General features: G+C 36.5%; 1 protein-coding gene across 1 annotated transcript in view; it reads right to left on the reverse strand.

Moving 5' to 3' along the window:
* The window catches only part of RANBP2 (RAN binding protein 2), a 36193-nt gene that overhangs the window by 12640 nt on the left and 10866 nt on the right, over nucleotides 1-12687 (reverse strand). The window contains exons 12-20 of the mRNA XM_039331830.1: nucleotides 12323-12446; nucleotides 11838-11999; nucleotides 10315-10452; nucleotides 10087-10233; nucleotides 9043-9219; nucleotides 8879-8962; nucleotides 7466-7601; nucleotides 4691-4788; nucleotides 32-4478 (exon numbers count right to left, since the gene is read on the reverse strand). Coding sequence (XP_039187764.1) covers nucleotides 32-4478; nucleotides 4691-4788; nucleotides 7466-7601; nucleotides 8879-8962; nucleotides 9043-9219; nucleotides 10087-10233; nucleotides 10315-10452; nucleotides 11838-11999; nucleotides 12323-12446 — 5513 coding nt within the window. The remainder of the gene's footprint in view (nucleotides 1-31; nucleotides 4479-4690; nucleotides 4789-7465; nucleotides 7602-8878; nucleotides 8963-9042; nucleotides 9220-10086; nucleotides 10234-10314; nucleotides 10453-11837; nucleotides 12000-12322; nucleotides 12447-12687) is intronic.

Below are 12687 nucleotides of genomic sequence, written 5' to 3' on the forward strand. Positions count from 1 at the left end.
TTAAGTAAACTACAATTCAAGAAATGCTCACCTTTTTCTAGTATTTTGAATGAAAAGTTAGAGACCCCTTCTGCTTTTGAGGTAGCCACTGGGGTTTCTCCTTGGCCTTCTGAGGGCTTCCAATTAGCAGCATTACTATTTTCTTGGTGTTCCACATGTCTGCAGCTTATAGCATCCTGTGAGCTATCTGGTTTTTTGGGATTCATGGTCTGACACACTGAATCATCACTTTTGCTCTTGGGAGGGGCATTAAAACTGAAACCAAAGAGTGATCCTGTTGCTGATGTGTTTCCAAATGCAAAAGGCTTTGATTTTTTGTTATTAAATATAGTTTTAACAGACTCTGAGCCAAATACAAATTTAGGAGGGGAAACAACAGCTTTCATTGGCATCTCGGCTGTGCCCTCAACTACTGAAGTCTCTGCAGCTTCGATATCTATTTCTTCAGCCTCCTTTAAATCAGTTCTCTCCCTGGTGGTTTCTTCCAATACTGCAACAGCAATCTTTCCACAGGGAGATTCCTCAGGGCTGTTAATACGGGAAGAGAGTGGTGTGATTAATATGTCTTTTTCCTGAGCATGTTTTGCTTCCTCAAAAATTTTCTTAAATGAATCAGCAACATCCTGAAGTTTAAATCGCACAGCCAAGAGCTCCATCTTTCTTTCCCCTTCAGCAAAGTCACATGCAGTCCACACCCAGGCTCGCTCTGTACCTTTCATTTGCTGGATGTTCATATTGGGGGTTATTCTATGGTTTGCACAAAGCTTTAACACCTGATCCCTTCTCATAATTACACGAACCTGCTTAGTGTCATAATTCTGTAAGATCTTTATATCTCCAATGCCCCTCTCTTTCCATTGGTGAGCATCTTTATCGTATCTATATAGTTTAGCTCGGTGACTAAAGACTACTTGCTCATTCTCTTCACCACTTGTTACTTCCACGAGGTCAGGCAAAGGTACAACTGGTTCAAAATATGGACCATCTCTTTCATCTTCTTGGGTGACATCAGACTCTTCATCTGTACCAACAGAAATCCTACTCTGATTCTGTTTGGAAGGCGATTTTGAAGGACTTAGTGCAGATTTGAAACTGAAGTTAAATCCTGTGGCAGACTCTCCAAATCTAAACAGATTTTTCCTCACAGGGCTACTTGCCCGTGGCATTGAATATACTGAACTGTCAGTACTATCATCCAGAACTTCGCCACGCAAGTCATAGTTGTCCCACTCTAATGTAGGTCCAGTACTCTCAGCATGTGGCTTTATAACTAGATCAGAACTGCTAGAGGAAGACACTAAAGTTTTTTCTTCATCTGTGAGTTTAGTTTTATCATCTGTAAGGAAAGTTTTGAGATCTTTCAACCCACTTTTCATTTCTTCTGCTTTTTGTATCAGCTCAGCTGTCTTTCCAGTATCTACAAGTTTGTGTGGGGTTTGAAGTGGTATATCTAGCAACAATCTTTGACATTCTTCAAATTTCAGCCTGAATTCCTCAGCCTGTTCTGAAGATTTGAATTTAGCTGCCAATTGCTCCAACTTTGCATCCCCATCAGAGAAGTCATTAGCCAGCCACATCCATGCTTTGTCTGAGCCAGAGAGAGGTTTCAGATTCATGGTAGTTGTAATCCAGTGATTTGCACAAACCTTCAATACTTGTTCACGCCTCATGAGCATCCGGAGTTTACCATTAACTTCATTCTTAAGGATTTTCAAGTTGCCCACACCACGCTCTTTCCACTGCTTAATTTCTGCATCAAACCTGAACAGTTTCACTCTTTGTGAATACAATACCTTCTCATCCTCTTCTCCTGTCACAAGTTCCACTTTTTCAGGCATCTGAACAACAGGTTCAAAATGAATATCGTCACTATCTTCTGTTTTATATGCATCATCATCTTTTTCGAGATCAGAAGTATTTATCTTGGGAGACATTTTAGAAATCTGAGAGGAAAAGAGTTTTTCACCTGCACCTGTGAAGCCTTTAAAATTAGGATCTTTTTGACCAAACTGAAATCCTTCACCTGATTTGGCAAGATCAGCAAAAGTGAAAGTATTGCTTTGATGACCAAAAACCGAATCACTGCTTGGTTTGTTACATGCATTGTGTAATTGTGTTTCAGTTTCTTTCTCACTGATCTTCTCTTTATCATCAATACTTTTAAAGACATTAACGTCTTTATTTTGTTCGGCATTTGCAACCTCTTTACTGGAGTCCTGAATACCAAATTTAAATCCTCCTGGGGGGACAGGCATTGAAAAATTAAATCCACCCTTTATAGCCTTTGGCTCAGAAGCAGGACTCTGGATTGGAAAGGGAGAGTTTTCTTGCTCGGGAAAGCCAAATTTAAAAGTCTTGTCTAATATTTCACATTTAAAACCTGTCTCTTGTGGTTTGCCAGCAGATTCAGATAACTTGCTCTTGAAGCCAGAAGCACCTGGTGAGACATTAGCAGACAGAGAGGAAGCATCACAAGTGGGATTTGGAGCCTGACAAGCTGCACAAGTTAGCAAACAGCCTTCATTTCGTACTAAACATACACTACAGTCCCACTGTCCTTCCTTCTTCATAAATGCAGGCCCAAAGCCACTCTGTGGAACTTTTGAAATATCTTTTGAAGTATCGGTTTGCCGAAATTTGAATGCGGTTTGAGAACCAAATGTTGGAGTGCTGATTCCGCTGGGATTCTTGCAGCTACTACAATGAGAAACACTTGCTTCATTTTTGTGAGAACAATTCTTGCATTCCCACTGGTTCTTCACTTCAGTAGAAAGGGGTCCAAATGTATTCTGTGCTCCCTCACTGCCAGGCTTTAAAGCTGCAGATGATTCTTCTGGAAGTACAGCCTGGGCTTCCCAATTAGATGGATTTGGAGACTGGCATGCTACACAAGTTTGTGAAGTTATTTTATTCTTAACTAAACACGTGCTACATTCCCACTGGTCTTTCTTTAACATGAACTGCTCTCCAAAGCCATATGTTGTGTGTGTTCCAGAAACATCTTTCCCAAATGAAAAAGATGCTGGCATAGTTCCACCTGGTGTAATTGAGAAAGTGCTGCTGGAATTGGCATTTTTTGCTGTGCTATTAATGTCAGGACTAGGAACCTGAGAGCTACTACTGAAGGGGGTCCCCCCGCTCTTGAAGTGAAATCCAGAATTCAAGAATCCAGCTTCAGCTTTACCAGGCTCTTTCCTAGCCTGTGTAGCAGTCTCTCTTGATGAGCTAATGTTCGGAGCCACTTGCTGACTAATGTCTGATCCAGCACCTTTCAAACTATTTTGTGCTTCCTGAAATTTATGCTTGAAAAAGATTGCTTCTTCCGGGGTTTTAAATCTAATAGCAAGTTGCTCAGGTTTTGGCAATTCATCTGCATAGTCCAAAGCATGCCATACAAAAGATTTGTCTGACCCAGCATTTGGTTTCAAAGTCATATCAGGATTTATATAATGATTTGCACAAATTTTTAGCACTTGTTCTCGTCTCATAAGTAGTCGAATTTTGCCTGTTATTTTATGCCTCAGAATTTTCACATTACCAACACCTCTTTCTTTCCATTCTCGGGATTCACTGTCAAAACGGAAGAGTTTTGCTCTATTACAGAAGATCTCTTCTTCATCTTCTTCACCTGTTTTTACTTCAATCTTGTCAGGCAGAGGGACAACAGGTTCAAAATGAGGACCATCATCTTCTTCATCACCACCGTGGACATTGCCACCATCTGTTTCATGACTTCTGTTTGAGCCATCTAAGTTTGGCATCCCAAATCCAGGCTTGGCAGATTCTTGACAACTGTACATATCATCCTTACCAAATCCAGAGGCCTTGGATTGAATTTGTCCCATTTTATCTGTTAAAGAAATAGCAGAATTTTTACCACCAAAACTGAATATGTTGCGCTGTCCTGTGACATATTCAGCAAGTGGTTTCTGTCCTGAGTATTGATCCTCTTTGATAGGTTTATCTGACGTCAAAAGACCCAATAGACTGTCACTGTTGTTATAGTTTGCATTATGGGGCTGTGCTACAGCTTGAGGCGATGAAAAAGTGAAATCACCATCATTAGATTTGAAATTAGAATTAAATTTAAAAGTGGTTGGATGGGTAGAAGTTATTAATGAAGGTTTTGCTCCATCTGCTGATATAGGAGGCTGTCCAAAGTTTGCCTTCCCAAATTCTATCACCTTTGTTTCTGCAGATCTGGAAACAGGAGGTGCTGTGGAAGGTTTTGTAAAGTAGCCTGGCTCAGGGAGGGGTGGATTTGTGCTTGTTGGTGGCACACTATAATTGTAGTAGTCTTCACTGCCACGTGGAGACAAAATTCCAGTTGCAGAAGAATCAAAACGCAGCGGTGCACCATACATTTCTTGTGAAAACATACAAGCAGATGTATTCTGTAGTGGAGGAGTATGCACGGGCTGTTGATATGTATATATGTGTTGCTGGGGCGTAAGTCTATTCATGGCATAGACAGGAGCCTAAAAAGAACAAAGCTCCATGTTAGCTTTAATGCATTCTTTATCAAACACTGAATACTAAATTTAATTTTTTAAATAATTGCTTTGTTTTCATTATTTTCTGCTAATTTCTACTGTGTTTTGCAAACAATGTGACTGCCTCAACGTTTTAAAGATTTAATGAACAATACAATTGGAAGCTTACCCCCCTTTCCAGAAACACTGAATGTTACCTTTGTGGGAGTCACATTGGTTGCTGCTGTTCGTAGAAGATACTGAGAATTATATGCTGGTGATGGGTTGTAGTAGACTGATGGTCCTGTAGTGGCAACTGAACACACACAAAACATCAGAGTTAGAAAATTTACATATTCCCCTGCAATTTTGCTACGTTACCATTTCATGCCATAATACGATAGCATAGTCTAATACTCAGCATTTCTGATCATTTTAAGCCAGACTTTAAGATTAAAATATCAATAAATTAAATTGATTCTTAAATTCTCTTTATTTCCTAAAGAAATTCTTTTAATAAAAAACCGTCTTAAACAAACTATTATCCAATTAAAATTCCTCACTGTTGGGATATCATTATCAATCTTCAAAGAAATCTTCCTAGAACTCTTTAGTAATAGCAGCAATTTATTCAGTGTGCCGTTATGATAAAGCACAATAAAGGTAAATCAAATTATATATAATATAAATGAGTGTCATGATAAATTTATGCATGTTATTTTTAGAAATAATATAAAATATAAATTCAGTATTAGCCTATAACAAATAGTAAAAAAAAAACAAATAGAAAAGATTTCTACAGTTTCTCAGAGGTCTTGCAAAAAGATACATTTTAAAGGCTTTTTTAAATTAAACTTTTAAAAAGCTTTTGAATTCTATAGGTAACTCAAGGGAGAAATCAATTCCAAAGAGTAGGAGTTAAATGAGTGAAAGTCCTAAAATGTGAGGTGGCAAAATTATCATAAAGAGACCAATTGACATTGACTACATTACCAAGATGAAAATAATTTCTAATCAAGTTTTTGATTAACAGTCTTTATGCTGTGATCGAAAAGCTCAACATCAGCAATTTGAACTATTAACATTTCCAAAGCCCATCCAAGGAAGGAAAGTAAGATATGTCAAGGAGATATTAGGAGAGATTCAGGGTCAGTTAGATTCTTCAATAAGGTTTCCTTGGTTTTTTACTAGTCTAAACTTCACTCAACCTGAACCATCAACATCTAGGAAGTTTATTATAGTCCTAAATTTGAATATCTCAATTTTAAACACAGTATTTAATATTTAGGTATTAAAAGTTAAAATCTTCTAGCAACAATCTCTATCATATGAAAAATTTAAGATTATTTATACTAATAAATACTCATAAAGCTATCCTTTAAGTGTTAGTTTGAACCACACAGAAGCCTAGCCAAGAAACAATTCTTTACCTGAAATGTACAATGGAGACAATAGGAATATGACTACTAAGTACGATAACAATTAACCAAAAAACTAACAGTATCATTAAATTTAATCCTGGTTCTTAAGAAAACCTAATCACAATTCTTACTCTCATACTTATGACAAAAGAAATATTATCATAAAATGTTCAGAGAAAGCAAACGTAAGATTGGACTAATCTTAATATTGATCAAAAAACTAACTATTCCATTAAATTTAACCTTAGGCCTCAAGGACATCTAATACTATCAGCAAAAGAAATATTGTCATGCTAAGGGCATCTAATCCTAACAGCAAAAGAAATATTGTCATGCTATGTCTTGCATTAGAACTGCCATGCTGCTTCTAGCTTGCCTACAGTTGCGAGGGGGGGGGGACGTTTTGAATGCATAGGTGGATTCTATATGGATGGGAACCAAGGCCATTGGGAATATTGTGGCGAATAGAAATGTTCTTCTCATAACAACTGCCTGAGGATTAATTGGACAATGTGACCTGACCTGTCAGAGAGGGGAGGGAAAGTTTACTCTTTTAATTATCTTTTCCCCGCCATATTGCCAGAGCCGTTTTCTATTCTTTAGTGCCAGTATGCTGTATCCAATAAAGTTTTGCATTAGAGATTGGAATGGCTTTGGTGTATTTACTTTGTTGGAATCCTTAGCCAGAGCCTTGACAAATATATTCTATGGGTTCTCCCAGAAAGCACTGCCTGCTGTAACATGAGTTTAAATCTACCATTAATCAGAAAAACTCAATGTAAAGCTAACCCTCAAATCAACCTAACTACGGAGCTCAAGGAAGTCCACGTTTACACTAACTTTAGTGTCAAAACAAATTTTGTAAACTGGCTGCATTCTCAGACAGAATTCCCCACTGCAAGTTGAATTTAAGACTGCTGATAACCATAAAAATATATCCTAAAACTAACTTTTGCTCCAACCTTCACACCAAAACGAACCTGAGACCTCAAGGAAGCCTAATTTGTATCCTACCTTGATACTACAGGCAACCATAACAAAAATACCCTTAGAGGTACCCTAATAGGCAATTCCTACTATAATAGGAAACTTAAGATGCTACTAATAAAAAAAACCACCTAAATGGTACCCATAAAAATTTAATGGAAGCTTAAACCTAACCTAATACCAAGAGAAAATTTCTCCCAGACTTTAAAAAGCCACTCATGGACCTTTGCTGCTGACTCTGTTACATGTTTATAAATGAGAACAACCCTTGCATCCTTGGCTGAAGGTGAATGTGTATAATTCCTTCCACTCTTTCATTTCTGAGGGTATTCTAACCACCTTAAAAAGTACGTTGTTCTCCATCTACAAATTCTAAACTGTTTATTCCACATATTCCAAGTGCTTCTTGAATGGTAAGAGAGGCCTCATCACTGTGTTTCATCCCACTCAAATTGACAGTCCATTTTTTCTCTCCCTAAGATAATAGTATCTCAATATTAGTCTCTCCTACTAAATAAATTTGTTCTGTTGTGGCTTATTACACTACTGTTCCAATAAAATTCTTTATTTTCATCATATACTTGCCAGTTAATGGTGCTCCATGAAAGTTTTGTGCTCCCTGGTACCCATCTGGCATTGTCTCTGTTGCATAGCTTTCAGCTGGCCATCGATTGGATAAATTTGTGTTAGAGTTGTTAAGTTTCATTTCTTGCATTTCATGCTATGAAAAAGCAGAGGGCTGACATCATGATCCTAACACCAATGTACTTTCAAAAAATCATAATACGATAGAAAAATGAAATCAGAGCATATATATGCTAATACAGCCTTCTTTAGGGAGGTAAAATTTTCATTAAAGCTGCAGTGCTGAATCATCACATAAACTGTGGATCATGAAAAAATAAAAAGTGGAATCCACCACAAAATGTTGGTATTAAAAAGGTTTGTTTATATTGAACATTTCTAGGCTGGCCAGATCAATTCAGGCTCAAAAAAGGGAATTTCAGGGGCAACAGGCAACTCTTCTCCTAATCTTACCTCTGTGTGGCTTTACCTTTTTCTGTAACACTCTACAACATTTAAGGATTACTAGACCCAAATTTGAGCATTTTAAAGCCACAATTAAACAGGAATAAGGAGTACTGAAGAACAGGAAGATGTTATCAGGTATAATTTTGTGTGGAATACAGCCTTGCGTCCATAATACTGGTCCGAGAGTGATCTAATCTATGAATGATCTTTTGTGCTCATCTCATTCTCTCCATTCTAATATATTTTGCTCATTTTTCTCAGAATTGGAGCCCACCAAAAGAAGGAGCATGAAAACGTATCCCCCTACCTTCTTCCACATCCCATTCTGGAGTCCTTGCCTTCTTTTCTAAGCTAGCCTCTCCATTCACCAGCAAGTAACATTTTGAAACAGTGGGACAGGCATGGTTATATATATAACTCTGCATCAGCTACTTCTCTCTGCTTTCTTTTTCAACTAATTCAGCCACTGTTCCATAGTTCTGTATTAGAAAAAAAATCCAAGGGAAGCCAACAAGCTTTCAGATATCCCTATCTCCTAAATATGGATACTGTTGCTTCAGCTATATGGTATTGGTCTAGGCAGGGAATCAAGTTCAGTAGCACTAATAATAATAAATCTAAGTGCAAATCAATTGTTAAAAAATATCATAATTAGTTCTTCTGTCCAGCAAAGTATTTATATTAGTCAAATTTGTGATCAAAATAGTCACATTTGAATCAGATTAAGTAGGAGCTGCGGCTTCTAAATAATTTATCTACTAATTTTAAAATAAATAGCTTTAATTCAGGAATAACTATCCTCCAAAAAGAAAAATCATAAATGTTGTAAGATAATATAATCGTTTGCATATCATCTTTGGGAATTTTTGACACCCATCTCAGTTCTGCCTGATAACATTAATGTACCATATTGCTATCCTAGAACAAAACTTGCAACTTATCTCAGTATACAATTGTTTGGTTTACCTTAATGGACTCTACTTGCTGACAGATCATCTGCAGCAGAGATTTCTGATCCTCGGCCCAGCGAGGGGGGGTTTTGGGAGAGAACTGAAAGAACAATTGTTAAACCAATTAGACCAATCAAACTAATAAAAATGCATTAGCTTTCGAATATTTGTTTGACGTACCTTGTAACTTTTACTTGGAGATAGTGAAAATGATGTGGGTGATGGTGTAGAATGTTTCACTTCTGATTCCACAGGGTGGCCCAAATTATTCACAAGACTCCTTTCTTCTCCACTATCTCCAAGATCCTGCATTATGCCTTCCAGCATCTCCTTAACTGTCCTGATGGATACAGGTAACTAGAGAAAAATTATAGTATATGTCTGATTTTAGATTCATTGGAAGTATATACTGTGTAACTGAAGAAACTGTATGTTCTGTTTTGATTAAAGCATGTGTGATTTTAGAATTTTCTACCTCACTGCATTTAGCTGATCATAGGCACTTAAACCACAGAGGTTTTACAGAAGTGCAAATATTCTAATTTACACCTTTCAGCTTTTTTTTTAGTAAGATTTGAAACTTCTAGGATAATTTATAAATCATAATCTCTTGATTCTCACATTTCTTTAATCCAAAAGAACCATCATGGGTTATTATAATGTGTGAACCACAGCAAAATGTTAAAGCATCTAATACATTAGAAGTCAAGTCATCTCTGGGTTGAGGCTAGGACCACTGAACAATCTTGGAAGAGCACTGGAATTCACAGAAGTACAGAACTGAAAGAATGCATGTGCTTATGTAATATAGAATAAACTGAATGGGAGCAGCTCTACTAAAGTTGTTTATTTAAAAGAAAGCCTGGGATGAGCTTAAAATAGATATGTTGACTATGTGGTTTTGGAAGGGATGATCATAAAATGGAATAGTTCTTGTGTGGTGTCTATTAATTTGAAGAAACAAACTTTAGAAGGTCTGAGAAAAGTAACTGGGTGAAAGTAACTGGGTGTCGTTATGGGAAGCAGGCTTCAATTTGAGCAGGAAATTGAGTTCAAAGGAATATATGTTGAAGCTCAAATGTCATCCGTCTTTGTACTCCATTTCCATATATTAGCCTCTTTTAGGGAAGCTACAATTATGCCTACTAAATCATCAAACCTAAAAAGTTCCCACATAGGGATATCCCTAAGAATGCTTCTAAAAATCTAAACTAAATCATGAACCTTTTCAATGACAGATGAATCCATGCAGCTCTCATCAATTATCTTTAGGAGATAATCCCTGCTTTTTTTCAAATATTTCCTGCCTTCTTCTTGTTCTTCTGGTGACAGACCATCATTTTCGATCTCTTCAGCTTTCCTCTGGAAAATCTATCAAACCAAAAGAGATTGTCATTTTGTATGCCATTCATAAAGAGGGTAGAGAGATCTCATTTTGAAATTCATATTTACCAAAGCAAGATTCCAATATGCAACAACATTTTTAATAGCTTCAAATGCATGCATAGCATCATCGGTTTTTCCATCAACAGCATCCAAAATAGCAAATGCTATACGTGCTTCTTCTTGATATTCTTCAACCTGAGAAACCTAAAAAAACCCAATTTGTTAGCTTTAACTGAACAATTTATCAGTATACAAATGTTTTATAAATGTCAAACTATGGTAACTTGAAGATACCTAAAAAACAGTGACAGAGTAACTAAATGTGTACAAGTAGTCCTAGACCAATCAAAGTTATGACCTACATGAAAAAGGAGACTTATGACCCCAATCCTTAGTTCCAAGATTGGATCCCCTTGTGGTCCCATGATCACAATTCAGGTACTCAGCAAACAGTTATTTTCATTATCCTGACATTACCTAACCAGATTTTACAATGATTGTGCTGAAAATCATTACTTCTAGTTTTCAGCAAAACCATACCATATAGTGAAGAATGGGTTTGCTTAATGACCATGGTGTTTGCTTAATGACTGCGGTGCTCATTTTACAACTGCTCTGTTCACTTAACAATCACTGCAAAAAACATTTTGACCAATCTGTTTCATGACTGTTACAACTTATGACTGTAATGGGCAGGTTCCAGGACTACTGAAATACATGCAGAAGATTTATCAAACTTGTTTCTAATTAAGCAAAATGGACAGTTCTTCACTTCTAATTCATTCTTTAAATACAGGGGAGGGCAGTTCACTGTCACAAAGACCTTGAAATCATGCTCACTAACATTTAGCATATCAATACATAAATATCTGAATATATATTTGCCTTTTTTATCAACACCATAAATTTCATGTATAGAAAGCACTGATATCAGTTTGGGTAAACCATTAGTTAGTCATGGAGGACACACTTACCAATACTCTACATTATCACAAACATAAAATTCCCATAATACACAGGGATAATTTTTATACCAAATTTTAATAAACTTCAAAAAATTCCTTATGATTGTGAATTCTACATGGTTCCAGTACATCATTCCTCAGTCAATTTAACTTTTTCAGATTATCCAGGAAAGCTGAGAAACAATGATCGTAAGTGCTTTATGACGGGATAATAACTGAAATTGTATGCAGTATGATAGTTAATTTTGTGCACATGGGCAAGAAGGATATTTACCGTATATGCCGACGTATAAGGCGACTTCCGGAAGCACTAAAATCGGCGCCAAAGACGGGGGTCGTCTTATATGCCGAGTCGTCTTATACGCCGGAAATACTGGTAGTTTCCGGCGTATAAGACAACGTTCTAGGAAGGCGACTCGGCAACAAAGAGGGGGGTCGTCTTATACGCCGGGTCGCCTTGTACGCCGGCATATATGGTAGTTTCCAGTTCTAAAGTATAGAGAACAATCTTTGCTTATAGGATGGAAGGTAAACAGGTAAAGTTAGAAGTAGAAACTGACATAACATTAAAAAAGGGATCTGATGTAAGAAGCCTAGCCCAAAAAAATTCTTAATCTTCATTACCTGAATATCTTCACTATGAAAGTGTTTGAACAATGGGTCAATAGGTTCAGAAATACTCCTCTTTTTCTTTATTGTCTCAAGCATTGGCAAAACTTTCTTCCAATAATAAACACTTCGTCCAATGTATTCTCTCTGATCATAGAAAGAATTGAGACTGCAGCCCTACGGAGTAATAGAGAATAGATTATTCTTTATTAGTTGTAATTCTGTTACCTAGCTCACATTTCTCATAACTTCATAATTCTGCCCACATTGCAGAAATATATGTGAATTCTGCTCTTTTCAGTAATCATATGTAAATCTCACTAGAAATTTGTTGGAATTACTCATTATATAAGTTATACTAAAACACAGTATCTATTACCTTTATTACAATAATCTGAATTTATTGTATCAGGTCTAAACATCTGTGCATTTAAATCCATGAATTGTACAAATCTAAACAATAACTTTACATTTGCTAAAAATGGTAGTAACCTACTTACTGTTTTAAGGAGACTTTTTGCCCAGTGCACTATAAGAGATGGTTGAAGACCATGTTTTCCTAAGGCCCTGAGGATGTTCAGTTCATGTTGAACCAGAAGTCTTACTTTTGCTGCTGTTCCAGGTCTGAAAATTAATATTGATACAGAAAAAAATTCAGCTGAGTAATATTTAAATTATTTTTTCTCTTTAACAAGCCCACCCATTTTAAAATATAAATCAAAAAATAAATCCAATAGCATAAATATATAAAAGGCAGGTTTCTCAACTATTTTTTTTATTTATGACGCCAGACCAATAACAATAGCACTTAAGACTTATATATAGCTTCACAGTGCTTTACAACACTCTCTAAGCAATTTACAAA

This window comes from Crotalus tigris, unplaced genomic scaffold (assembly GCF_016545835.1).
Source record: "Crotalus tigris isolate CLP2741 ecotype Arizona unplaced genomic scaffold, ASM1654583v1 scf7180000024438.1716836, whole genome shotgun sequence".
Classification (NCBI taxonomy): domain Eukaryota; kingdom Metazoa; phylum Chordata; class Lepidosauria; order Squamata; family Viperidae; genus Crotalus; species Crotalus tigris.